The following is a 25,134-nucleotide window of genomic DNA, read 5'->3' as shown; positions in this document are numbered from 1 at the left end:
AGCTTTCAGCAGGATACATGGAGAAAAAATACTTTTATATTGGTCAAAAATAAACATTTAAAAGAACCAAACTAAAAAACAATATGATCACTTTCAGACTCAGAACCTCAAAAAATCTTTAAAGATAACTTTTGCACATCCTGAGCAGGAGAGGTAGCTAGAAGCTTACTCCAGTCACCAGAATTAGGTTCTTTCCTGCCCAATCTGAACTCGTCCTACATTCCAACATTCCTCAAAAAGTAGAACCTTGACTCTTGCAATCCAGCAAACATCAGACCAATTCATAATGGCAATTCACAAGGTAAAATATTTGAAAAGCAGTTTTAACTCAGCTTTCCAAGTTTACTGAGGAAAATGACTTGAGGCCAGATGAACAATCTGGACTCGGGTGAAAGCACAGAGTCGGGCCTTGTATCCAAATGGGATGACCTAAAACTCAATACAGACAAGAATGGAATAATAGCTCTATTGCTTCTGGACCAATCAGCAGCATTTGACGCTGTCAACCATCGCACCCTACTACAAAGGCTCCATATCAGAAGACACGAACATGCTCTGAAATCGATTGTTTCATATCTAAAAGTCAGACACAAGCTTGATCCACCTACCACCAGTCACATCATCCTCTCATAGTCAACACTGTGGCGTCCATCATATTGCCTCTCTTATTCAACATTAACCTAACCTATTACCAAACCTTATTAGATCGTTCAACCTTATCTGTTGCAACTAGGCAGTGGATACACAAATCATTCTATAAATGGATGGACCAGAAGGCTTATACACGTCAAGAATTGACAGCTGCCTCCACCTTAAATGCTTGGGCGACTTAAAGTTCAACAGCGCAAGGACGGGGTCATTATCTGTCAAAAAGGGGCACTTTCCTACATGTGGTGCCCACAGTTTCATGATATCCAAAATACAACTAATCCAAATGCTGCTGCAAGATTCTTCACTCCAGAAAAAAGTATAAAACCAGTCCTGTAAGCACTTCTCTGTGCAACCAGTCCTGTCAGCACTCCCCTGTGCAACCTGTAGTTATAAAAAAAAAAAAAAAAATTCAGAGTCTTCTGCAAATTCCACAGAGCCGCCGATGGAAAAAAAACCTGAACCTACAAATTAAATTCAAGCAATACAAATTAGCAAGCTAGTTACTTTCAGTAACATTCTATCTGGTTGTGCTCTCCTCACATTGGGATGCCCACAGACATGAAGCACTTTGAACAAATTGTAGGTGACAGTGTGCTGAATTATAACTGGGGGCCGTATTATCATGTACAGCAGTCCAATCCACAGAATAGGGAGAAAGGAAGGGGTCTGCAGTTAGATAGAGTATTCACTAGAAAGGGTTACCGAAGACAGGTATAACCTCAGCTTCTTCACCCTTAGAATCAATTCCACAGCATTACCTCCCGAAAAGAGGGTCTGAGGAGTAGACTTAGACCAGAAAGTCCTGCAGAACCGAGTGGTCAAAGTGGTCTTCTAGCGGGACTTGACTGTCATGGCAGTAATGATTCATGAATGTGTGCAGTGATACCTAGGTTGAGGCCTGGAACGTGTCCAGAATCCACACCGCTCTCACCAATGCGCTCATAGGGGCCATCACTCTGCTAGAGTGAACTTGCAGGCCTTCGAGGGGATGCTGTTTGGCCAGAGCATAGCAGATTTTCATAAAGACGACTGTCAACCCTGACAAGGGCCTCTTTTGTAAAGCCCTTTCTTTTTTAACTCAAGAGAATCCTACAAAAAGCAGATCATCCACACAAAGTTTTTTGTATGGTCAGTGTAGACATTCAGAGCCCTTTCTTAGTCTAGCTGATGGAGCATCTTCTCCTCTTGTAAAGAATGAGGTTGTGCAATAAAGGATAGTAGAGAAATGGACTGGTTGGCGTGAAATGGTGTCACAATTGTTAGTAAAAAAAGCCGCCAAGATCCTCATCACCAATTTGTTCAGAAAGAAGGTGATGTAGGGAAATTTCACCGTAAGCAACTGTGGGTCGATCACATGATGTGTTGATGTAATAGCAATTAGGAAAACATTTTTGAGCATCCAGGGTTGGTCAGAAAGTACAATACATTTAACTGCCACCACTAAATATCCAAGCACAGAGGTATAGATTGTGAAGAGTTGGATGCATGACCCTCCACTGTTGCCGAGACAGGAGGTCCTCCCAAAAGGGTAGATAGATCAGCAGACAAATGCACAGGCTCAGGAGCTCTGGTTACCACACTCTCATAGCCCAGTTCTAGCCAAACAGGAGGACTAGAGCCCAGCCTAACCTAATTTTCCTTCAACCTCGAGGCAAGAGAAGAAGCGGTTGAAATGGATACATGGGCCCTGTGTCCCACCGTAGACAGAAAGCGTTTCCTAGTGAGTCTCTTGCAGGAAACTCCAATGCATTAAAGATTTGACACTGTGTGTTGGGTTGTGACAAACAAAACTAGCCAGGGCACACCCATTAACCAAAGACCCCTTTCACCAATTCAGGATGGAGACCCTACTCCTGGTCTGTCAGTCTAAATCTGTTCAGCTCCTCTGCTCGGTCATTCAAGGACCCAGCCAGATGGTTGGCAACCAGAAAGAGGTCCTGCTGGTCGAACAACTTCCAGAGATGGGACCCAGGTCACCACTCCGCCATGCTTGTTGGTTGCATTATCACATGCTGGTTGTGCTGTCTGTGAGGCTCTGCACCAGCCTCTCCTTGATAAATGGCATTAACAGACTGATAGATTGCTCAAAGCTCCAGCAGATGTATGTGGAGTTGTCTTGTCACTGGAGACCAGAGGTCTCTAATCTCCTCTACTCCCAGGTGACCCTGCCCCAAAAAACGAGGAGTGATGCATCTAGGTGGGGAAGGAAGCATGGTTTACCGCAGGTCAGGTTGTAGCTTATCATTGAAGATCCTGAGCAGTTTCAGTGAGATTTCAATGGAGTCCAAGAGGTAGCCCTGATGCTGGGCCTACTGGAATCTGAGGTTCCACTGCAGGGCCTGCATATGCCACATCGATTTCAGAATGAGAAGAATGCAGAAGGATAGGCGTCTAAGAAGTCCTCACAGCCATCCTTACTGGGACCCTTGACTGATCCTGAATGATCTGGATCATATCCTAAATGTCCTGGATTCGTTGTGCTGGTAGAAAAGCACTGAATGCCACCATGTCCAGGAGAGCCCCAATAAAGGGAATCCTCTGCATGGGGCTTGAGTGGGTCTTCGTCATGTTGGTGAAAATCCACAAAGATGACAGGAGTTCACGACTGACTGCAGAAAGCCTGCCTTGTGCAGTCAGTTGTCAAGGTAAGGAAACATGTATTCCAGACCTCCAAGGATGGGCAATGACCACCGCCATCACTATTGTGAACACCTGAGGGGTCCTGGTAAGGACAGAGGGGAACACAGCAAGTAGAAAGTGTTCCGACTCCACCAGGAACCACAGGGAATGTATATGAGACTAGCAGGGCTAACATAAAAAATGTGTGTCCTGAAAGTCAAGGGCCACTATCCAGACTCCTAGGTTGAGAGCAGTAAGAAATTGAGACAGGGTGAGCATATTGCATGTATCTTTCCTCAGAAAGACATTCAATGGGCAGAGGTCAAGTACAGACATGACACTTCAGTGCTTCTTTAGTATGAGAAAGTAGTGTGAACAGCACCCCATTCTCAATTTCAATTTGGCACCCACTCAATGGCAACCTCAGCCAGGAGAAGACTGACTTCTTGCCTCAAAATTGCAGAATGAGTTCCAGAAAGTTACTTTGATGTGGGCAGAAGATGAGGTGGGGAGGAAATCAAAGGTAGGGCACAGTCCCTAAGAATGACTTGGAAGACCCATCTGTCTGATGTGATGGATCTCCAGTTGGGATGGAAACGTCATATCTTGACTCCTATCGACTGGGTAGGTGCCTGTGAGGGCAAACTAAAGCAGCTTGGAAGCCACTGCATCAGGAGAGGAGGAGTTAGAGGATCACTGACCCTGCTAGAGCAAACAGACCTGGCCACAGCTGTAGGAAACTGGCCTGGCGTGTGGTGGACACCTATGGTGCCATCACCCTATACCAAGGTCCAGGTATCCCCTATTAGTGAAGTGTAGGCAGCGTCTAGGAACCCGGGGCTCTCTAGAGGCAGCTGTGGATGAGCAGCCAAAGCTTATCTAGGAGACATTCAAAACTTATGCAATACCACTATTGTAACACAGCACTTACACACGTGAAAAAAACCACACAGTGTTACAAAAAGACACTTTATTATAGTAACATAAGTACTAGACTACTGAACAGGCAATCCCCCAACTGGGGTAAGTAAACACACTATTACAAACACATTAGCAATCAGTAAATAGCATAGAAAGCAATAGGCTTTGGTAAAATCAATAGCAAATAGTGAAGGACCTAGGGGAGGGCGAAGCCAAATACTAAAAAAGTGGAGTGTGAAAGACAGTCTCTCACCCAAGGAAGTGCAATCGGTCGAAGGGAGCTGGAGGAACTAGGAACCCCAAAAGGTGAGTACCAGAGTGACCCCCAGCCACCGGACAGCAGAGGTAAGTACCTAGGTTTCCCCAAAACCAACAGGAGCACTTTGGAAAAGGATTATGCAAGAGCCAACCAAGACTGGTAGAACCTAAAGGTGGATCCTGACAGAAGAGGACCTGCAAAGGAAGGGGACCAAGTCCAGGTCGCATTGGAGTGTCCAGTGGTGGCAGGAGCCACTACCCACCCTTCTATGGATGCAGGACCAGGTCGACGGTGGACGAAGAAGGTCAACAGTGCAGCACAGGAGCTGAAGAGAAGTCCCAGAAGTGATGTGAGTGACGTCCCAAGTGGGCAGTCAAGATGCAGTCGGTCATTAGTGCTGGAAAACCACCAACCAGTCTTGGCAAATGCAAGAGTCAGAGAAGAAGGTTTCCAAGGTTGAAGAGGACAGCAAAGTCATGGGACTCGACCCAAGGAGGGGAGTCCGGGGTGACCCTCAGCAGCTGGGAGACTCACAAGAAGAGGAGGCAGCCCCCACAGGCATCCCACTGGCAGCAGACACAGGAGTCACAGTCAGGCCCACTCAGCACACCTCAAAAGGAGTCCCATGTCTCTGGGACAGCAGGCAGGAGACTGCTTTGCAGGAAGGAGTACTGGGGGTCAGGGCTACACAGGAGCCCAAAGATCCCTTACAGGAGGAACAAACAAGCCTAGGTAGCTGCAAGAGTCGCAGTGCACATGGGTATTGTCCTGCAAGGAGAGGCAAGGGCTTACCGTCACCCAAGTTGGAAAGCTGGATGAGTGGACCAAGGGGACCACTCCAGACCACCACCTGTGATGCAGGATCCACTCAGTTCCATAGGAGAGAAGATCAAAGCAGCCGGTCACTGTGCAGTTGGTGCCTGCAGATGCAGGGGAGTGACTTCTTCACTCCAAGGGAGATTCCTTCTTACTTCTTGTGCAGGCTGAAGACTCTTTGCCCTCAGAAGATGCACAGCCGGGGAAATGTTGCAGTTGCTGGAAGGAGCTGGAGAAAAAAATGTTGCAGAGCGAAGTCGTCGCTGAAGTTGCAGATTGTCGGTTCCTAAAGCATCCAGTTGCAGTCCCAGTGGTCAGAAGATGAAGTAAATGATGCATAGGAGTCCTGCTGGAATCTTGCACATCGAATCTGAGGACCTCCCCCAAGAGGGAGAACCCTAAATAGCCCAGAAAGGGGGGCTGGTCAGCTAGCAGAGTGTCCACATATCAGGAGGGAGCTGTGATGTCACCTACCTGATATGGCCACTCAGATTCTCCCAGGGGCCTCTACTCTCCTTGGATTGAAGATGGTATAATCAACTGCCACCTGGAGGAGCTCTGGGCACCACCCCTAGGATGGTGATGGACACGGGAGTGGTCACTCCCCTTTCCCTTGTCCAGACTGGGGGTCTCTGGACTGGTGCAAACTGGTTTATGCAAGGAGGGCACCAAATGTGCCCTTCAAAGCATACCAGGGGCTTGGGGAGGATACCACTCCCAAGCCATGTAACAACTATTTCCAAGGGAGAGGGTGTTACCACCCTCTCCCAAAGGAAATCCTTTGTTCTGCCTTCCTCTGCCTGAACTGGTCAAGCAGCAGGAGGGCAGAAACCTGTCTGAGGGGTGGCAGTAGTGCAGGCTGCCCGTAAAACCCCAGAAGACTGGTATGAGCAATGCTGGTGGTCCTCTAAGGAGCCCCCAGAGTGCACAGAATGATACAGCCAATACTGGCAACAGTATTGTGGAATGATTCCGACATGTTTGTACCTGCACCCTGCCCTCTGGGTTAGTAGGGCCTACCACAGGGGTGACTTATAGTGACCTGCTGCAGGGACCTGTAGTGAAAGGGTGAATGCACCTTTTTACGCAGACTACAATGGCAGGCCTGCAGACACATTTTGCATGGTCTCTCATGGGTGGCACAATACATGCTGCAGCCCACGGCGAAGGCTCTGGTGCACCAATGCACTGGGTACCTAAGAACCATATACTAGAAACTTAAGTGAGGGCACCAGTCTGCCAATTGTGTGGTGTGCAAAGTCCCAAGCAACCAAATTTAGAGGATGAGTGCACAATCACTCGAGTCCTGGTTAGAAGGATCCCAGTGAAAAGAGTTAAAACATACTGACAGCAGGCAAAAAGTGGGGGGAACCATGTCAAAAAGAGGGTACTTTCCTACAACTGCCATGTCCTCTTATCTGAAAGGGCTGGGTCTGCTCCTGAAGCAATGTTGGGAAGATTGCCATTGTCCTTCAGAAAATCCCCATATTTTCTGCATTGTTGGAGGAATTGCTTGAGTCACAAATCCCAAACATCATGATATGGCTTGAATGTCCTTTAATCATTCAAGCAAAAAAAAAAAACAGCCTTCTCTCCAAACAATCTGGGTTCAATAAAGGGTATTTTCACTAAGCACACTTGAGCGTCTTCTGAAAACTCAGTTGATATCGTCCAGGTATGCCACTTAAGCATGACACTGGTGCCTACAGCTGTGCCTATTCAATCTGTGGTGTCCAAATCGGCATGCAGCACGTACTTGGTTGTGTCTTGAAAATCTTTTATTGTATGGGACCATGAGATCCTCTGGGACAGCCAGCAAAGAGTCACTCCGTATGTCCCATAAAGCATGAGTGTACCCAGACAAAAGGCTTATTATGTTTCGATTTAAGGACTAAACTGGGCAAAGAAATCATTTTCTTTCCAAAAGCATCAATATGTTTTGACTCGCAATCTGAAGGATTGGTCAGTAATGAATTCAGATTAACCTCACTCATCTATGCCTGTACTACCAGGCTTTCAGGTGTAAAATGCTTACTCAGAAAATACATATCACCAGGATTTGTTCCATGTCAGCTAACCTCTGGTTGAGAGACCAGAGGGCCCAAACATTGTTTAGCCGAAGTCCCCATCAATGTGTCAACAAGGCCTTCATTGAATTGTATTAGTGATTCAGAGGACGTGTGCCCTGCTGGAGAATTTTGATAGGCAAATTTGCATTAGTTTCAAAGGTAGGCAACTCTAGGTCTAAGACTTCAGCTGACGTTTTCACCACTACAGTGATAGAAGCACTTTCTTCTGTTGGTTGCCCAAGTGTTGGATCTGGCTTCATTTCAGTAGATATATGTTGAGCCCACAGGAATTTTTAAGCCTATGCAAAAGCCATCATAAGTGCAATGAGGTTGGGAGCAGGGGAGTAATTTATCAGCCTCCTTATTATCATCTGAGTCATGAAGGAAATTAGGTATTTCCTGAACAGCATTGGAATCATATCCAAAAAGTGCTTAAAGTCTCTGATAGTATTGGTGTTGCAGCAGAGGCTGAGGGTTAGAGTCTGGTTGCACCATTATCATTTCTTAGCACAACATAGGCTTGCAGCATGTTAATGTTAGTTCAGGGTTGGAGACTGGTGTCAGAACTGGATCTGGAACCGGCACCGGTTGACATGTGGGCGGTATCGCACAGACGGTACTGGTGTGGACCCAGGCTCTGGTGTAAAAGTCTGGACTGGTATCAGTACTGGCCCAGTAACAGGTCCCAAGAGACAACTGGCAGAATTTGACTGGGGGCCCACGCGACTCCATGGGGCCCCCCGGAGCATTTGGCTATTTGCTGTGGAGTCAACGTCGGCCCAGGGAATTCTGGCACGCTGGGACTATTTCAGGGACTGAATTGGAATCAGTTGATGCAGGGAGGATGAAATCTGTAGCTTGTCACCCTCAAACCTTTACGCCAGACTTCGAGTGGTAGGATGGGTTAGAGTCCCGCCTGGCTTTCTAGTGCATCTTCGACATTCTGAACGACTTCAAATAGGTACTGGACATTTCATAGAAACGGCCTTGAGTCTGAAAGCGACCTGTGACTTGAAGCAGGATCGAGACCTATACTTCGGTCATGATCTTTTCTTATGTTCATCAAGGTGCAGCTTCGCCTCCCATTGCCAGATGAACTTTGGGTGAATAAAGACACATTTATCACACAACTTCAAGTCATGACCTGGTCAAACACCTCAATTGTGTAGGTCTGTGAAGAACATCTTCTTCCAGGAGTCTTGGCACCCTTTGAATACAATTATGTTTGGAGGGGATATTTTCGCAAACACACTGTTCAAGTGTAGAAACTGGATTTGTTGGAAGGTCAACAATGTTGGCTGCATAGATCCCGATTTGTGCCAAAGGAAGTAGAAATAAAAAAAACTGATGCCCATGCACTGGTGTGTCACATATGGGACTCTGCTCCATCACTTCGGTGAAGTCACCTCAGAGCCATATTGGTGCCACCTACCATTGAACAGTGAACATGGCTGAAAAACCTCTGGATCCAGTTTGGTGCCTGGGGATATTCTGAAGGTAACACATCTGACTTTAGAACTATCCAGCAGAAAATAAAAACACTGTTCTGGCCTTGCACCATATATCATGATATTGTGTTACTGTAAGAAATCTACAGGAGGAGCCACTTTCTCAGTACATGCTACCAAACTCTGGAACTCACTAACAGACGAAATGTAAAATATACAGAATTTTACAGTTCAGAAAGGAGGTGAAATTATGGTTGTTTTCATACAACTACATCATTCCATAACCCTGTGATAGAACCCAGCACAATAATCACTTCTTCAAGTACAAGCTACAGCCCACAGATATGCAATAGCACAACCAGCACCCTTTCTCCTGTTGACAAGCACTCAAACAACTTTCTATTTCCATTAAAGTTAAGTAAAGATGACCAGTGTCTAGCCTGGATATTGTATAATGATGTAAATTCATACATAACACTCCTGGCTCTCACTAATACTATACAACTCAGCGGTGATGCAGCCAACTGTAGTTCAAACAGGCTGCAAATTATTTTGATATGTTACTTGGCCTTCTTAAACTCACATTTGACAGAATCACTACAGGTCATGTCTGTCGCACAATACTGTACCAGTCCACAACAACATACCACCCACCATCATTTAAACAGGCTGGAATAACTGAAGAGATCTGCCAGATAGTGGTAGCAACCAAAGGACTCAAATGTGGTCGACTACTGCAGGTCCCTACTAATACAGTGACTGCTTATGTACATTTCCCAATGACAATCATATAAGGGATGATTGTAACAAAGTCCATACCAGCAGATATCCTGACCAACTCTTATTCCAACCAATGCTTGCTAAGAACCATAAAGAAAAATCTCAGAATGGACAAAGCTGTGGGATAACTAGCTTTAGTGGACGGTGATCATTAGAAATACCCTAAAGGACCGCCAGAGCTGATCAAAGCTGTCCGCTTACAAAAAGCCATGAGCTGTACACCAATCTATCACATTTCTTTGTCTCAGTACTAAGCACTGTGCCCCATGACATGGTAACCTCAACACACAACATGGAAACACTTCCCACAGAGGATCAAGCAATATTCTTCCAATCACAAACGCTACACAGTATAGCATGTTAAACATTCAGGCAAGCCCTTCAGTGCCCCACAAAGAGGTAGTAAGTGCTCTATAAATGTACGAGACAACACAATACATCCAACAATAGGGCTGGGGCAGTTGCTAACAAATGGGTAAGAATAGGGGCCTCTGAAAGGAGGAGGGTACATTCATGCAGGTTTCTCTGCAAAATACCTAAAGAGACAGTAGCTTTTAGCAGATTTCCCAGTCTTGCCTGTGATGCAAGCACTATGCTTGAGAACATAGACAGTGGGAAAGGGCTACATATGATATTAAGATCAAATTATTACATTATACAGTCTTTGGCTCATACTTTGCAAAGATGCAGGCCTAGAGTGGAGTCAGACACTATGGGCCTGATTACAACTTTGGAGGAAGTGTTAATCCGTCCCAAAAGTGACGGTAAAGTGACGGATATACCACCTGCCGTATTACGAGTCCATTATATCCTATGGAACTCGTAATACGTCTGGTGGTATATCCGTCACTTTTGGGACGGATTAACACCTCCTCCAAAGTTGTAATCATTAAAGTTTAGATGAGGAATTGGTGTGTTCCAGAACACAGAAGCATACTGGTGACAGTATGAAATTGGCTGATGCCATGGGGAGGTGGGAGAGGTAAAAGGTCAACATTGGGAAACAGGTCCTGAAGGAACCAGTCTGCTACTTGTTAATAGTGACACCTAAGGGACAATGTCAGTTTGACATTCACATTGGCCACGAAGAGAAACAAACACACACTGAGGAAACAGTGTCATCTAGGTACAGCATGGCACTGATCAAGGTTCTGGAGGGAGCAGACCTACAGCGGTGGAGCACAAGCACTTGATGGCCAACTTTCTTACTCTTCATATCCAAAATGTAAACCAAAAACAGGGACTGAGGGGGAGATCATAATAGGAACATAAGGAGTGTCAAGGGAAGTGTCACTGTTTTAGGTTAAAGAAGAAGAACTGCAATAACTACCTCTACGTTTTTGACCCAGTGTAGAGGTGTTGCGCCATAGCGAGTATCTCGTGCAAACACCTGATTGACATCCACATCCAAGAGCGCCTCTGCACACCTGTAAAAGGAGAAGATTCAATCAGGTGGAGACAGATGGGATGCTGGGACTAGTGATTATGAAGAGGGTCAGACAAATCAGTAGAGCCAAGCGGAGAGAACAGAGGGGAGGGGGAGCAGGAAAAGGAAGTACTTTAAGGAGAAAGTAGGGGAAGAGTGTTGGAGCTACTCAGAGAATGAGAGAGGTGTAAATGGAACGAAAATAAAGAACCATGGAGGAAGGAGGATGAGAAGAAAAACTGAGAAAAAGAGAATCACAAGGCAAATTGTGATAAACTGAGAAAAAAAGAAATAAGGGATGTGCTAGGACATGATGGAAGAGGAGAGCCCGCAGATAAGAAAATACATACTCGTAAGAGGGAGTGGAAAAGGAGAGAAGATAAAAATACGTAATGGAAAAAGTCATGCAGGAATGTGAAAAGGAGAGCAGGAAATGCTGGATAGGAAGAAGGAGAGAGGTGGAAGAGCAGGAAGTTTTCAGAAAATTTCAAGAGGTGGAAACAAAGAGATCAAAGGCACAAATAAGCAGAGGCAGTAAATAGAAAGGATATGCTGAAGGAAAATGGGACATATGCAGAGAGCTCTTGATTCTCATAGACCGACTGGAGACCACAGCAACCGATTTCTTGAGCCTTGAACATCAAAGCAAAGTGGCAAAACCCACACTCCATTTACTTTCAAAGTACCAGAAGATTTAAATGAATAAACCTGGTTGCATTTCTTTTGGTACACTAAAATGTTTACATATTAGTGATCTAATAAAAAAAGCTGAATTATAATAACAAGATGAGCTATGTACATAAATCTAAAAAAATAACATAAAAGATAGCAGAGGTTTAAAGCGATTCAGTGGATTTCTTGCAGGTTTTGTTTAGAGGGTTAAGGGGAAAAATGGGAGTCTAAACTACTGAGGATATAGGGAGGCTGGAAGACTGAAAAATAAGAGATAGAAATACTGAGGAACATTAATGGACAAAAGGAGAAAAAACAGGGAGTGATGATTAACTAGCAGACTAGAGAAAGCAGGGGGATCAGGGACTGTGAAGGTGAAAGCGAGCAGAGACTGTTGAGAAGAAAGGAAGTGCAAATGTGGCAACTCCTGAGAAAAATGTGATCAATCACAACCTGTGGAAAAGTTGTCAGAGCAAGACAGAAGAGACGATGGAGCAGAAGAAGTGGTAAGAAATGAGATCAGGGAAGGAAGGAACAGACAGGGAAAAACAAATCAGAGAGCTGTTTAAGTGGAGGAGAAAAGGCATATAGGAGAACAACAGAAAACATATACCACTACAAGGAAGAGGGACAGAGATGGGAAAATAAGAGATGGCAGGAACTGTAGACAGGGGCTGGGTGCAGAGGGTTAGAGAAGAACCAATGATGAGAAAGGAAAATGAGTGAAATCAGAAACTTAAGTGAGAGCGGTAGATGAAAGGGGAATAATCCACAAAATTGCTACTGGGGAGATAAAGTCACAGAAATAAGAGCAGACAGAGAAGAAAAGGGTGTAGGGAGCACAACTGATAGAGCAGATTAGATAGTGTAGAAGGAACTTTAAGAAAATAAAGAAAAACACTTACACTTTCTGTTTGTATTTCATGGCAGTGTGGATCGGATAGCCCTGCTTCCCCACAATGTCGTGCTTGGCCTTGCACCGCAGGAGAGCTTTAAGTGACTCACTCTTACCCAGGCGGCAGGCCACATGCAAGGCAGTCTCCCCAGAGTTGCTCAGGTTGTTCACACAGACAGACTGGTTCTGGGACAGGATCTACAGGATGGAAACAAAGCAGGAGAAGTGCTGCATGAGGTCAACTTAAATGGACTCTACCTTATGGCATACCTACCACTGCTTCCTTGAGTCTCTAAAATAATGCTACCTACAAATGCCACTATTAAGGTGCACACTATGAGCCACATCCACAACTTGAATACCAAGATACACAAATGTCAGGGGGCATTCATAAAGATATAAGGTATTTAAAGGTTAAAATCTCTGATGAGTTCCACAAGCGTGATCAACCACATGGGAAGTACAAAACAATGAACACACAAAAGGTGATGAGAGGAATGCTTGCAACTTGTTTAACCACAGGCAATTGCTCAGGGTAGCATCACAGTACATCATTCTTTTGCTCACCATGACACCTCCGTTTGAACCCAACCATTGTGCCAATGGAACCAAACTATCCCCGACTGATAAGCCCTAATCAAGGCGAAACCAGTCTTGAGTTGCTTGTGTCCCGAATCAGGGAGGACCTGCCCTGACTGTTCAGGCTGAACTGTTCCTATTAGAGCAGGGTCAAGACAGATTTACAGATGGCTGGGTCCAAACTGGAGCAGAATAGAGATGGATTTACAGATGAGTGGATCCAAACTGAGGTGTCATGGTGAGCGGAAGAACTATTGGTTGGGATACTATCCTGAGGGATTGCTAGTGGTCAGACGAATTGAAAGCATCCCTCCCATCACCTTCAGTGTGTTGGAAGTACAAAATAATGACATGACACTGAGGTTTGGGCACAACCCACCATTTAAAAATTAATGGGCGCTGTCCTGCATTTATAAAGTCAACAGTATAATCTCCCTTTTTATTCACACCATGTTCCCAGGAAAACAAAAAATGACCCAGTGACAAATCGAGATAGAATTAAATAAGATTAAGACCGAGGAGACCAACATTAAGGGGTACAATTAAGCAAAGGAAGGTGGGTGGTTAAGTGTTTATTTGTTCAAAAATGACTTTCGGGACAAAAGTCCAAATCAGAGAGAACTCCAGTAAGTAATAATGTGTGTTTAACATCACAGAACGCAGATACATTTGTATAACGTGTTTAAACCTTTTGGGTCTAATTCTTTTAAATATTCTATGCGCCTGCCTTTCCTTCAAATCAAATGCTGCTTGACATCCTTATCAATAGGAAGAACCCAAGTTACTTCCCACACCTAAAATCAGAGTTGTGAAACACTGTGCCCCAGCTCACTGAAATGTTGTGCTACACTAGTGTACTTTAAACAACAAATTGCTTTGTCGTTTTGCTGAATAGTGTCTCAACTTAATTCCTTTGTCTCCAAATGAATAATCTATGGACATTTAATTATAATGCTGCAGTTACTGCAGTGCAAGTAGGTCATGTAACCAGTTCTTTTCTTTCCGAGTTCTCAGTTGTTTCCTTTTGACACATTCAATATTTACCAACTAATTCGCTTTTGTACCTACATCCCTAAAGGTATCTCCAGGCCTCGGGTCCTAGAAAAAATATTTGTGAAAATATTCCAAGGCTTTTCATTATTTTATATGATTGCCCACTGGATGGAATGATTACATTCAATTGATTAGTCAACATCTCATTCTTGTTTTCTTCTCTGTCTGCTTCCTTTCAGGATATTCTTTGGATTCTGCATACAGCTTTTGCAGTGTTTACTTTGAGTATCTTCCTGCAGACTGTTTTCAAAATTTTTCTCTTTCATCTCCATAAATTGTCATGTGACACTTTCCACCTTAATCTCATTGACTGTAAGGGGTCTCTTGTTCATAGAATTTAGATATAAACTGTGCATAGAATACAGGTGGCACAATTTTACACACTGGTCAAGTCAATAAATGAGCTGGTGTGAAATTATATAATGAAGACAGATCACCCAGTGAGAATTATGTCAGAAATACTTGTAGCTCAGAGTTAAAAAATGTGATCCATGGGAACCAAAGTTCTGGTTTAAAACCGCAAACAGGAAGATAGGTCTCTGGGTGTGAAAACTGAACCTAGGGAGAAAGTGTCAAATAAAATTCAGGGAAACAGATTACAGTGTGTACATTCAAACACAGGCAGAGAGGTCACCGGGTGTGAAACTGCCAGGGAGACAGATGGCCAGATGTGCAATTGAATCTAAGGAGACAGAGGAGATGGTGCAACTTACCAGGTATGCCCTGGGAAACAGGTGGACAGACGTTGTACCAATGACAGTCACATACAGGACAAGGTGTGAAATTATGCCCCGAAATGCACGTGTCTGGGTGTGCAATTGCATCCAGTAATACAAATACAAATGGCCACATGTGAAATCAAACCCATGGAGCCAGATGACCAAAAGTAAAGTCCTGATACACTGGACAAATTGGACAGGGCACTCGAATAGGGGGAGGACTTCTATCCTGGAGATGTTTGATCCCATAAGTGGATTATCCCCATCCCATTTCTACACAACGCCTACATCAAGCTTGGAGAGAATATGTAGTTTGCTTTACAAGCTGCGATTCAACACCTCATGCCCTCTACTCAGAAATTCGCAGAAAGAGAAACAGAACTCAAATTCTTTATCCTAGCAAATTCTTGAGGCTTACAATGTTCCTAATTATTTGCGCACTGAAAATATAACACCTAAGATATCAGTTGTTGTAAAAGTTTTATCCTGGACTTCCTATTACATCAAAAGACTTTAACGAGACGTTGTCTGTATGCTAACTTTCGCTGCACAATGCAGAAGAATTTAAATAAAAAGATCACTTTACGATTAAGTTTACTAATTTAGTGTTTTTAATTTTCACTGCAAAAAGTCATGACTTAAAGCCTGGGATCTTTTGACATGTTATCACACATTCTAAAATGTTTTTAATGTGACTTAATATTGAGTCTATGTTTTTACAACAAATTTCCAGTCGCAAATTGGTGTGTTTAATCTAAACATCTGCAACCATATTATCTTTTCCCTGTAAAGAAACAAGAGCATTTAAACTATTCTTAGGGCAGAATAATGGTGAGAACATCTCTATTAAGTTAAAGGCACTACAGCTGAAACATATTTCAATCACCTGAGTTCACCGACCTTGTAAATTAACTTGGTCTTTCCTCTCTTTTTTTTAAGCTGGTTACAGAACTACTCCGTGGCTTGCAATGCCCTTATAATGTAGGCTAAAATGTACTTTATCCCCAAATTATGCTTGGAAACCCACCAAGATGCCTAATTTGCAGAGAATAATTCTGCATGATGGAGTTGTTGAAACCAACAGCCACACACAACTCAGCATCCCCCAATCAGTAATTCAGTAATAAAACCAGGTCCTGCAAACTTGAAGATTCACACAAGCCATTCTTAAATCTCTAAAAGGCTCCTGTTAGTTGAACTTAGGACCTACAGACAAGTTTTTCATTACTTCAAATGTGAATTAACCTCCCTACAGGCATCACTATTAACAGCCTTACTGGGAAGTTTTCAGTAGTACTAGCCAGCAGGCATGTTATCTCTGTTAAGTACTGCGAGCAAAGACTCACCGCAGTACCACGTACCACTGGTTTCTTATGTTTTTCTTTTTCCATTGGAATTTTTCCATGCTCAGTAACATTAAATAATCAGTATTGCTAGAATTAATTTCTATGTTTTTACTTTAAGTATGTTTTCCATTAGATCTTCTATGTTTTCTTTTCCTTACAAGCTGAACAAGAGGAGCTGAGGACTGAAGAAGAGATCTGACCTTGAGCCCGACCCCTCACTTTCTCATGACACCTTAACCACCCTATCCTTCACCACCCGTGACATCAGCTCCTTTCCTTCATGAACTTGCATTTCCCAGTTTGTCTTCCAATGTTGCCTTCACGTCTCCCATACCAGTAAATGCTCCCATGAGTGAGACCTCCTGCGACTCCAAGCAACGATGTTAACTCTCTTTTATAATGATGTCATATATGCTTAAAATAAATTCAGATCTTAACACTTCACTTTTGTTTCCATGTGAATTTGGCCTTTCATTAAGGACAAGCTGAAGGGTGAGTAATAGCTGGGCAGAATGCTAAAACAGTCCATAAACTATGTTGCCTGTACCACAGAGTAAAGATATTCTATATAGCAATTCTTACAAATTTAATTTGACAAATATTCTATATTAGTGTTTTTTTTGTACTAAAGTTTTCATATCAAAAGTTTCTAAGCAATGGTATAGGAGCTTAACCTTCTTTGAAGAACATATTGGGTGACTTGTGTAGATCTGCAGCTACAGGACTCATAAATCCTGCTCACAAGAGGTTCCAGGATGGTTTGCATATTCTGAAAATGCCCACGCCTATGTACCTATGTGGGCATCGGTCCAATGGCTTTCCACAGTGGAAGTGGTTGATTCCCTTCAGCACATTTTAATGGTGCAACTCTCTTGTGGGGTGTGAATAAGAGCAGATTACCCTCACATTTGGAGAACTCTACACAGCGTTAACACGGTCCCAAGAGAAGATTCACTTGATGTTACCAGTAGTACAACTGAGAATATGCATCTGGCGCTCAGCACTATCAACCATGTTTTCAGATCTCTATGTGTAAAGATGTGCGAATCCGATGCACAGCCCAGGAAGGAATAAAGTCCCTATCAGAAAAGGCATTTCCCCCTTTTCATCAAGCTCATAGTTAAAAGATCTTCCTTCTCCCAGCTGCGTGTGGGCTTACCATGCAGGAGACAGGGAAATCACACAGTGAAGAGTGGAGGTCAGTGGCTGCTTTAAGGGCCAGGTGAGCTGAGGAATCTTCCAGCCATATAGTCATTAAAGCTACCATGAGACATTTATCTTAACTTAAAAACAGACACACAATTTGCTGTTGTATATATGAGTAATGTCCCCAAGTACTGTGCTTGCCCCTGAGATACTGTAATATTTCATAATGCCTTCAGAAAAGCATGAAAAACAGCCAACAAAAATGGACAATTGTGTTGTCAAAATATCTGTTTGGATACATGTTTAAAAACATTATTAAGGAGATATATGACACGCATCCCCTCCCTCCCTTCAGGAAGAGGGTCACACTGGCCTGCTTACTCTGAATTATGGGGTTGTTATTAAACATTTTACAGGACAGACCTCCGAGACCTTTAATGTTTCTTTTGAAAACTCTCTAAACAAACAAATATGTCAAAGCTCTCTTAAAAGCACCTACCAAAGATGGAGTCTGTCCTGATTGGCACTTTACAATCAGTTGGTGTAGCACAAATCACCCTACGTTTTGAGTCGCCTGCTGCACGGCTTCAAATAATCACCAGTGTGAAATAAGTTTGTCTTATGTGCATCCAATTTATCAAAACTGACATCAAAGTTTGTTATTTTATTCTAACCATTTATTGGTGAAAGGTAACTAAAAGTTTCATGATCTTGTTCGCGAGACACCAAACTTCCATTCTTGTCCCAAAGTTTGGCATCTTACCATGGATGTTTCAATTTACAATCCCTTTAGGAATCTTCTCCCAAATCTAGATGTGTTTCATCTTTCTGGTACTACCCAGACTGGACAAGGTTGGCACCATTATCGTTGGTTTGGCTAAAGTTAAAAGGCTTTACGTTTTTTTGAAAAGGCTATAAAGGACACTGGCCCAACAGTCCGGTATGAAAAGGCAGCCCTATACAAGTTCACTTGCTTTATCAACATTTGCTACATCAGTGGCACTACTTGGTTTTCAATGCAAGCAAGGCAGCCGATCCTTTACCTGTCAGCTTGGGCATTATGGAATGACCTATAAACAGTCCTTCATTCTGCCCAGCATAGCAGGAAGGGGAAAGGTTAACGCACCTTTACTGATATGGAGTAGAGCAATATCCTTCACCACGCCCGTGCTTCTGCCCATATTACTTCCAGTAAAGGGATGTTCTTGAAGATCGTCGACTACTGGTATTTTCCTCCAACCAGGGTTGCCCAATGGAGTGTGAGTAAGGACAACCCATGATGGCGACACTGAGGTCAGACAGGCACTCTTACACATTTGCTTTGGCAATGCCCCAAACTCAGCTCATTTTGGAATGAGGTACTGGTGGCGGGAACAACATGTTTGATACAGACATTCCCAGGTTTCCCAGCTATGTCTTACTAGGCCTCTCTAATCCCTTGACATACCCTCTGAGTCTACTAGGGGAAAGGGTATCACCTTCACACTAGGAGCGGTAAAGTAGGTCTTACTCTCCAGATGAGGCAGGGATGTGATCCCCACACACCTTGATTGGCTACACAAACTCTGGGAACTACTTGGAATGGAGAAAGTGACAGCTGTTGCGATCCACTCTCTACCCTTATTTAACAAGACCTGGGAATCCTGCATCCGATACCTGTCAGACGAATTCTGAGAATTATCATGCCTGTTATATCTGCGGATCCTGTAACTAACTCCCCCCAGATCAAGAATCTTCCTCGCCTACTATCTGATGGCCTCTCAGTCACTCACACTTCCTGGCTAATACTGCTTTAGGACTCGTATCTTGAACCCCGCCGGTGTCCCTGGTACCGTCCACTTCCATCCACCCCTCTTTATTGTGTGCTTTATCTTGTTCCCATTGCTAAGCCTAAATGCAATTGATGTTGATGATTCCCCACTGGCCGGTGGATGTGGGTGGGCTGCTGATGTATCCCTGTTGCACTATTGATACTAATAAAATATTTTAAACCTAAACAGTCCTTCAACATATGAACTCTCTCATCCAAGCACGGTTCCCGAAAGATGTGGTAGAACTCAAGACGGATACTTGTACATGATTACTGGGTTCATCATGGCCCTTGCAATATAGCTCGAGACACTATTTTTTGTTGATGGCAAATAATAAATAATTTGTTGGACTCGCTTTTGGGAAAAAACTGATCCTACGCATAGACTGACGTGTAGCGGAGCTCATTATAGATAAGACCATATGATAAATTGGTCTTTTGAAGATTTGCTGCCTTGATAAAGTCACTTGGTGACGAAGCACATGTTGGCTGTCGAGTGTGAATAACTGAAATGAAGAATTGTATGGGAATATGAATCGGATTGACATTTTGCGATAAAAGAAGATTTTGAAGTACAAGATGGATTGGTCTGGGATTCCCATGACCTCATGCTTTTCTATTTGTTCTGCTAAACTGAGTGCTGTTGTTGTATGGTTTAGACTTATCTCATCCAAGTCGTCACAATTAAATGCACAGATGACAGTGAAAGTGTGTCTACAGTATTAATCCAAGACATCATTAGTAACATATACTCTGCTTCAGAAAAGTAGAACTTAACATAAAGAAGGGTCATGTGAATCCTTATCCTCCGTAATGTGCGATGCATACTGGCTGACCCATGACCCTGCTTTCCCTCCTACATGGCATCTCAGACAGTGAATTTGCTTCTCTTCCTGCACTCACCTCAGTGATCCTGGAATCATTCTGTTTGGCTCCATGGTGGAAGACAGTCTCACCATTGCTGTCAGCAATGTCCTTCCGGGCATGGCACTGTTCCACCAACTCTCTAATGCACTCAACGTCCCCCTTCTGGCAAGCAAGATGCAGTGGGGTGCACCCATTCTCACCTTCTGTACTGTTCACGCTCCTGAAATGAGGCATGCAAAGTGAGGGGAAAGCAGGGACATGTATTTGCCTTCTTAGTCACAGTGTAGGGGATGAGGAAAGGAGCTTGCAGCAGTCTATTTCTATGTTTGAGTGGCACAGTCAGTGTCGAAGTGTGTCATTCATTGACCTGTTAAAGCACCGCATTGGCTGTGTTTGGGGTGAGGGGCAGATGCAGACACAAGTGCACTAACAGCTCCTAGGAACAAGTCAATGTACTGAATGGTAAGGTGAAGGGTAGGGAGGACAGGATTGATAGAAGTGTACCACTGACAACCAGTAACTACTTGCATTATTGCACTGGTAGAGAATAGGAAGCAGGGCAGACAGACACTGGTATAGCAGTGAAACACAGTGGCTGGCCGAGATATGCACTTGCTGAAGTCATGGAGGAAGCACACAGCGGCAGTAATGGCATAAAGTGGTTAGTCATATTCTGACATCAGGGATATCTTAAGAGGAACAGACAGACACTGGTGCATCAGAAATACCTCCAGTCATCTCACAGTGTGGTGTTGGTTTACATACTGAAAGGACCAAGCAGACAAGTACAGCAGTGGCACAACTAGGTTATCCAGTGTTGGATCTTTCATTAATTCACATGCTAGAATTATCTGCGAAGTGGGAGTCCCATGGTACCTCAGGAAAGCAGTAAGTAAAAATAACCATACGCTATAATGCTAGCAAACTTAAACATATAGCCCATCCATGTCCTTTTGGAAAAAGAACCAAACGTGACCTATAACCAATCAGGTGCCAGCGCCCTCTAGAATAGTCCCAAGAGAGGCTCCTTCCCTCAGATTTTCTACTGCACGTCGCGTGAAGGGAGTCACTCTGAGCTCTGCTCAGTTGTTTTGCTGTCAGAACAACTTTTAGTCTCAGAATATGTCTGATACTTCCAAGAAAGACCTTTTTGCCCTTTTAAAACTTGTGGCAAGAAAAGGTTCCATGTGGATGATCCACATAAAGACTCTCTGAACTGCCTGTATCCCAAACATCAGGTAAAAAAACTGCACAATATGCTGCACCTTCTCTGCTAAAACTCTGAGGGACAGAGAAGGAAGCCTTCTAATATGGTTACAGGCAAAATCCTGTACTTCAGGTGAGGAGAGTGGCATGGACCCAAAGCCTCAGAAAAGGTCTATGTCTTCTGACCCAGGCCAGGCTGAGGAGGGCAGGAAGCACCACAAGGCACACCATAAAGACCCTTCCAACACCTTATCAGGGTCAGCCTCCTCTTAGCCATCCTCTCCACAATGCAAGAAGGAGTCCCGTCAAAGTTTTCCTTCTTCAGAGCCGTCAATGTCCAAAAAGGTACCACTTGAATGGAAGTCGAGAACAGCACTACTGCTGACGATCGTATCGACAACGACTACCACAGTTACCATCACCACCGCCACATCGACAAGACCTTCATCGACTATGACAACGTTGGTGAGACCATGGACTGGACAGCATTAAAAAAAGAAAAAAAACCTTCATCGACTGATCCATCAGCGAGATCTCCTGCACCGTCAACGACCCAAAAGCAATGTGGTTCCCATCTCTGCTGGCTCTCCTGAGCTTCAGGCAACAGTCAGGATCACAACACTTTCCAGGTCTACCTTGCATCCGGAAGATAAATCCCCTAGTAAGGTTACTACATTAGTACCTAGCCACTTGCTGGACTGGGGAGAGTCTGAAGATGAAGGGCCTTTTGGGTACCCAGATAGCCCATCACAGTTGCACGTCAAATACCACGATGATGACGATGAGTACGAACACCAGCAATATCAACCCTTTTATGCACATGATAGACATTACTACCACCCAATGCAACATCAACAACCATGAGATACAGTGCAGATGCCTGCTTCTTTAATTCAGGACTTACAGTCCATGCTCCAAGACTATAAAATGAGGTTTCCACTTTCAACTGATGAGCAGCCGCAACAACCTTCCTCCCCGGCCACACTGAGGAATCGGCCTCCACCTCTAGCAACACCTAGATTCACACCTTCGTCTACAATAGCTGCTCCCCCAGAAAATACATTACTTCCTCAGAAGATGAAAGGGAAGAAGGAGAGATTGTCACTCCTCAACACCTTAGCAATGAATGGGATGGTTATTTAGCCCCTACACCATCACTGCCACCTCCTCATCCATTAGATTCTCCTCTGGAGGATATAGGAGGTTTTCATAATATAATTGATAGAGCCACCACACACTTCCACTTACCAACATCTGCCTCACATTCAGAATGTTTCCTCAATAATTTTAAGGGGCAGACAAGAAAATCGGTGAGGGCAATCCCCATTATAGATTTCATCTGGAGTGAAGGCTTAAAGATTATGAAAAATCCAGCCACAATCCTCCCAGTAACACCTAAACTGGACAGAAAAATACAAGGCTACAGACGACTCTGCAGCCTGTTTGACAGGGCACCCAAAACCAGATTCTGTCATATCTCAGGCTGCCCAAAGACATTCTAAGAACCCATCTGCTCCCATTTCAGTCCCACCAGGCAAGGAGGGTAGACTTTTGGATAATGTGGGTAAGAGGTTCTCATCGATGTTAGCCATTACTGTGCGTGCTGCTAACACCCAAGCTATTTTAGGTCGCTATGACTGTCAGCTGTGGTCTGACATGAATGCTTTCATCGACCTCATCCCAAAAGACAAACAACCTGGGGCTTGAAAAATACTACAGGAAGGGGAGCACACAAAGTGATAGATTGAGCTCTGGACATAGCCTCCATGGGCTTCCGACAGTTAGCAGTAGCAGCAGTTTTGTGCTTCGCAGGATGGTTAAAGGCAACCTCATTCAGACTTGAGGTTCAATCCAGAATTCTAGACATGGCCTATGATGGCGAGACCCTTTTTGGGAAACCCATAGATACAGACGGATCCAGAGACTGCTCATTCTCTAGGTACTCTACAATACAAGAAGCAGCCCTTTCAGGGAGTCAGAGGAAGAGGTTTCTCTTCTTTTAGGGATACCTACCATAGAGAGTACCAACAGTTCCAGTACAGGCGAACATATCAGCAGTCTTACCGGCAGCCATCTACCGCAGCTTACATCAGGCAAGGTGGAAGACGAAAACAGCCCCTCCCAAAGCTTGGGAACAAAGCTGTAAACAATAATCCTCATTGGGTGGCAGCTACAGTTCAATGCTTCCCACAAATCAATAAAGTGTGCGCAAACATCTCAAATTATCAACAGAATTGGGAAAGGATAACATCAGACAAATGGGTTTTGGATATAGTGACTCATGGTCATACGCTAACATTTGTACAGAAACCACCGAACCACCCTCCTGAGAAAACACATTCACTTCATCTTCCCTTGCTAACGCAAGAAGTGTTCCAAATGCCCTCCAAGGGTGTTGTAGAAGAGGTCCCTATTCATCAGAAAGGCTGGGGTTTTTACTCTTGGGTCTTTCTGATAAGGAAGAAGTCAGGAGAATGGAGACTGATCCTAAACCTCAAACAGTTAAACAAATTCCTGCAGAAACAATTCTCCGTATGATCACCCTGTCGGATATCCTCCATATTCTCAACAGTGGAAATTACATGATATCGTTGGATCTCCAAGATTCCCATTTCCACATCCCCATACACTCCAGGCATCGAAAAATACCTTCGCTTTACCATAGTCGGTACCCATTATTAATTCAAGATTCTCCCATTCGGATTAAAGTCAGCACCGCAAATTTTGATGAAGTGTCTTGCACCTGTAGCAGCTACCCTCCGCAACAAAGGTTTTCACATTTTCCCATATTTAGACGATAGGTTGATAAAGCCACCAACTCCGAGACAGCCCTCCAATGCCACCAACACCTGTTTAGCCTTATTTTACAGTCTAGGTCTGACTGTAAAACACCAGAAATCATCAACTATTGCAACGTACAAGATGGTATTTCTGGGTGCAAAACTTGGCACAGACAAAAACAAGGCTTATCTTTCAATAGGAAGACAACAAAAGCTTTCCAACATGGCTTTCATGATCTCAAAAAGAAAGTCAAGTTCAGTGAGAACATTCAAATCGCTTCAAGGAATGATTTCCTCGTCAATCAACTTAGTCCCTCTGGCGAGACTAACAATGAGACCATTACATGAGGAATTGTAACTGTAATGGATCCAGTCTCAAGGGCACTTCAAAGACTTGATCAAAATCACACCAAGGATGGTGGAAAGCCTGCAGTCATATCTCTCAGGGGTTAATTTTCCTGACTCTAATGACAGATTTTATAATAACAACGGACTCTTCTCTGGAAGGCTGTGGAGGTCATTTGCAAGACGTGCATTCAAGGGAAACGGTCCGATTCTCAGAAGAAAATGCATACAATATCTCTTACTCTGAAATCTTTCCTTCCTCGGATTTCAGGATTCTCAGTGTTGATCAGTACGGACAACACAACAAACATGTATTAGGTCAACAAACAAGGAGGAACACGATCTCTCGTGGAGCACGTGCCGGGTATCAACAATGTTCTTGCAGACTCTCTCAGCAGGATGGACGACAGTTGCCACGAATGGGGGCTCAATCAGAAAGAAGTAGGCAAGCTCTTTTGATGCTGGGGACGACGAGCCCTGGATCGTTTTGCCACCTGGCATTTTGACGCCAGAGATTCCAACTCCCGGGGTCCTGGGGGAATGCTCTTTCGATGCCATTGTCCAGGATCTTTGCATATGCTTCCCCCCTTCCCACTGATCCCCAAACTTCTAAAGAAGATGAAATCAGAGGGTTGTTGCCTCATACTCATAGCACCCGGGTGGCCCAGACACTATTGGTACACAGAACTAATTATTCTGTTGTTGGCCAATCCCATACAGCTTCCCA

General features: G+C 44.0%; 1 protein-coding gene across 4 annotated transcripts in view; it reads right to left on the bottom strand.

The window, feature by feature from the left end:
* The window catches only part of PLA2G6 (phospholipase A2 group VI), a 317,414-nt gene that overhangs the window by 243,330 nt on the left and 48,950 nt on the right, over positions 1 to 25,134 (bottom strand). For all 4 annotated transcript variants that reach the window (XM_069231334.1, XM_069231337.1, XM_069231335.1 and 1 more), the window contains exons 4-6: positions 20,113 to 20,296; positions 12,567 to 12,754; positions 10,894 to 10,990 (exon numbers count right to left, since the gene is read on the bottom strand). In XM_069231334.1, the coding sequence (XP_069087435.1) occupies positions 10,894 to 10,990; positions 12,567 to 12,754; positions 20,113 to 20,296 (469 nt within the window). The remainder of the gene's footprint in view (positions 1 to 10,893; positions 10,991 to 12,566; positions 12,755 to 20,112; positions 20,297 to 25,134) is intronic.

Source organism: Pleurodeles waltl, chromosome 4_2, assembly GCF_031143425.1.
Source record: "Pleurodeles waltl isolate 20211129_DDA chromosome 4_2, aPleWal1.hap1.20221129, whole genome shotgun sequence".
Classification (NCBI taxonomy): domain Eukaryota; kingdom Metazoa; phylum Chordata; class Amphibia; order Caudata; family Salamandridae; genus Pleurodeles; species Pleurodeles waltl.
This window is presented reverse-complemented; position numbering and strand designations above follow the sequence as displayed.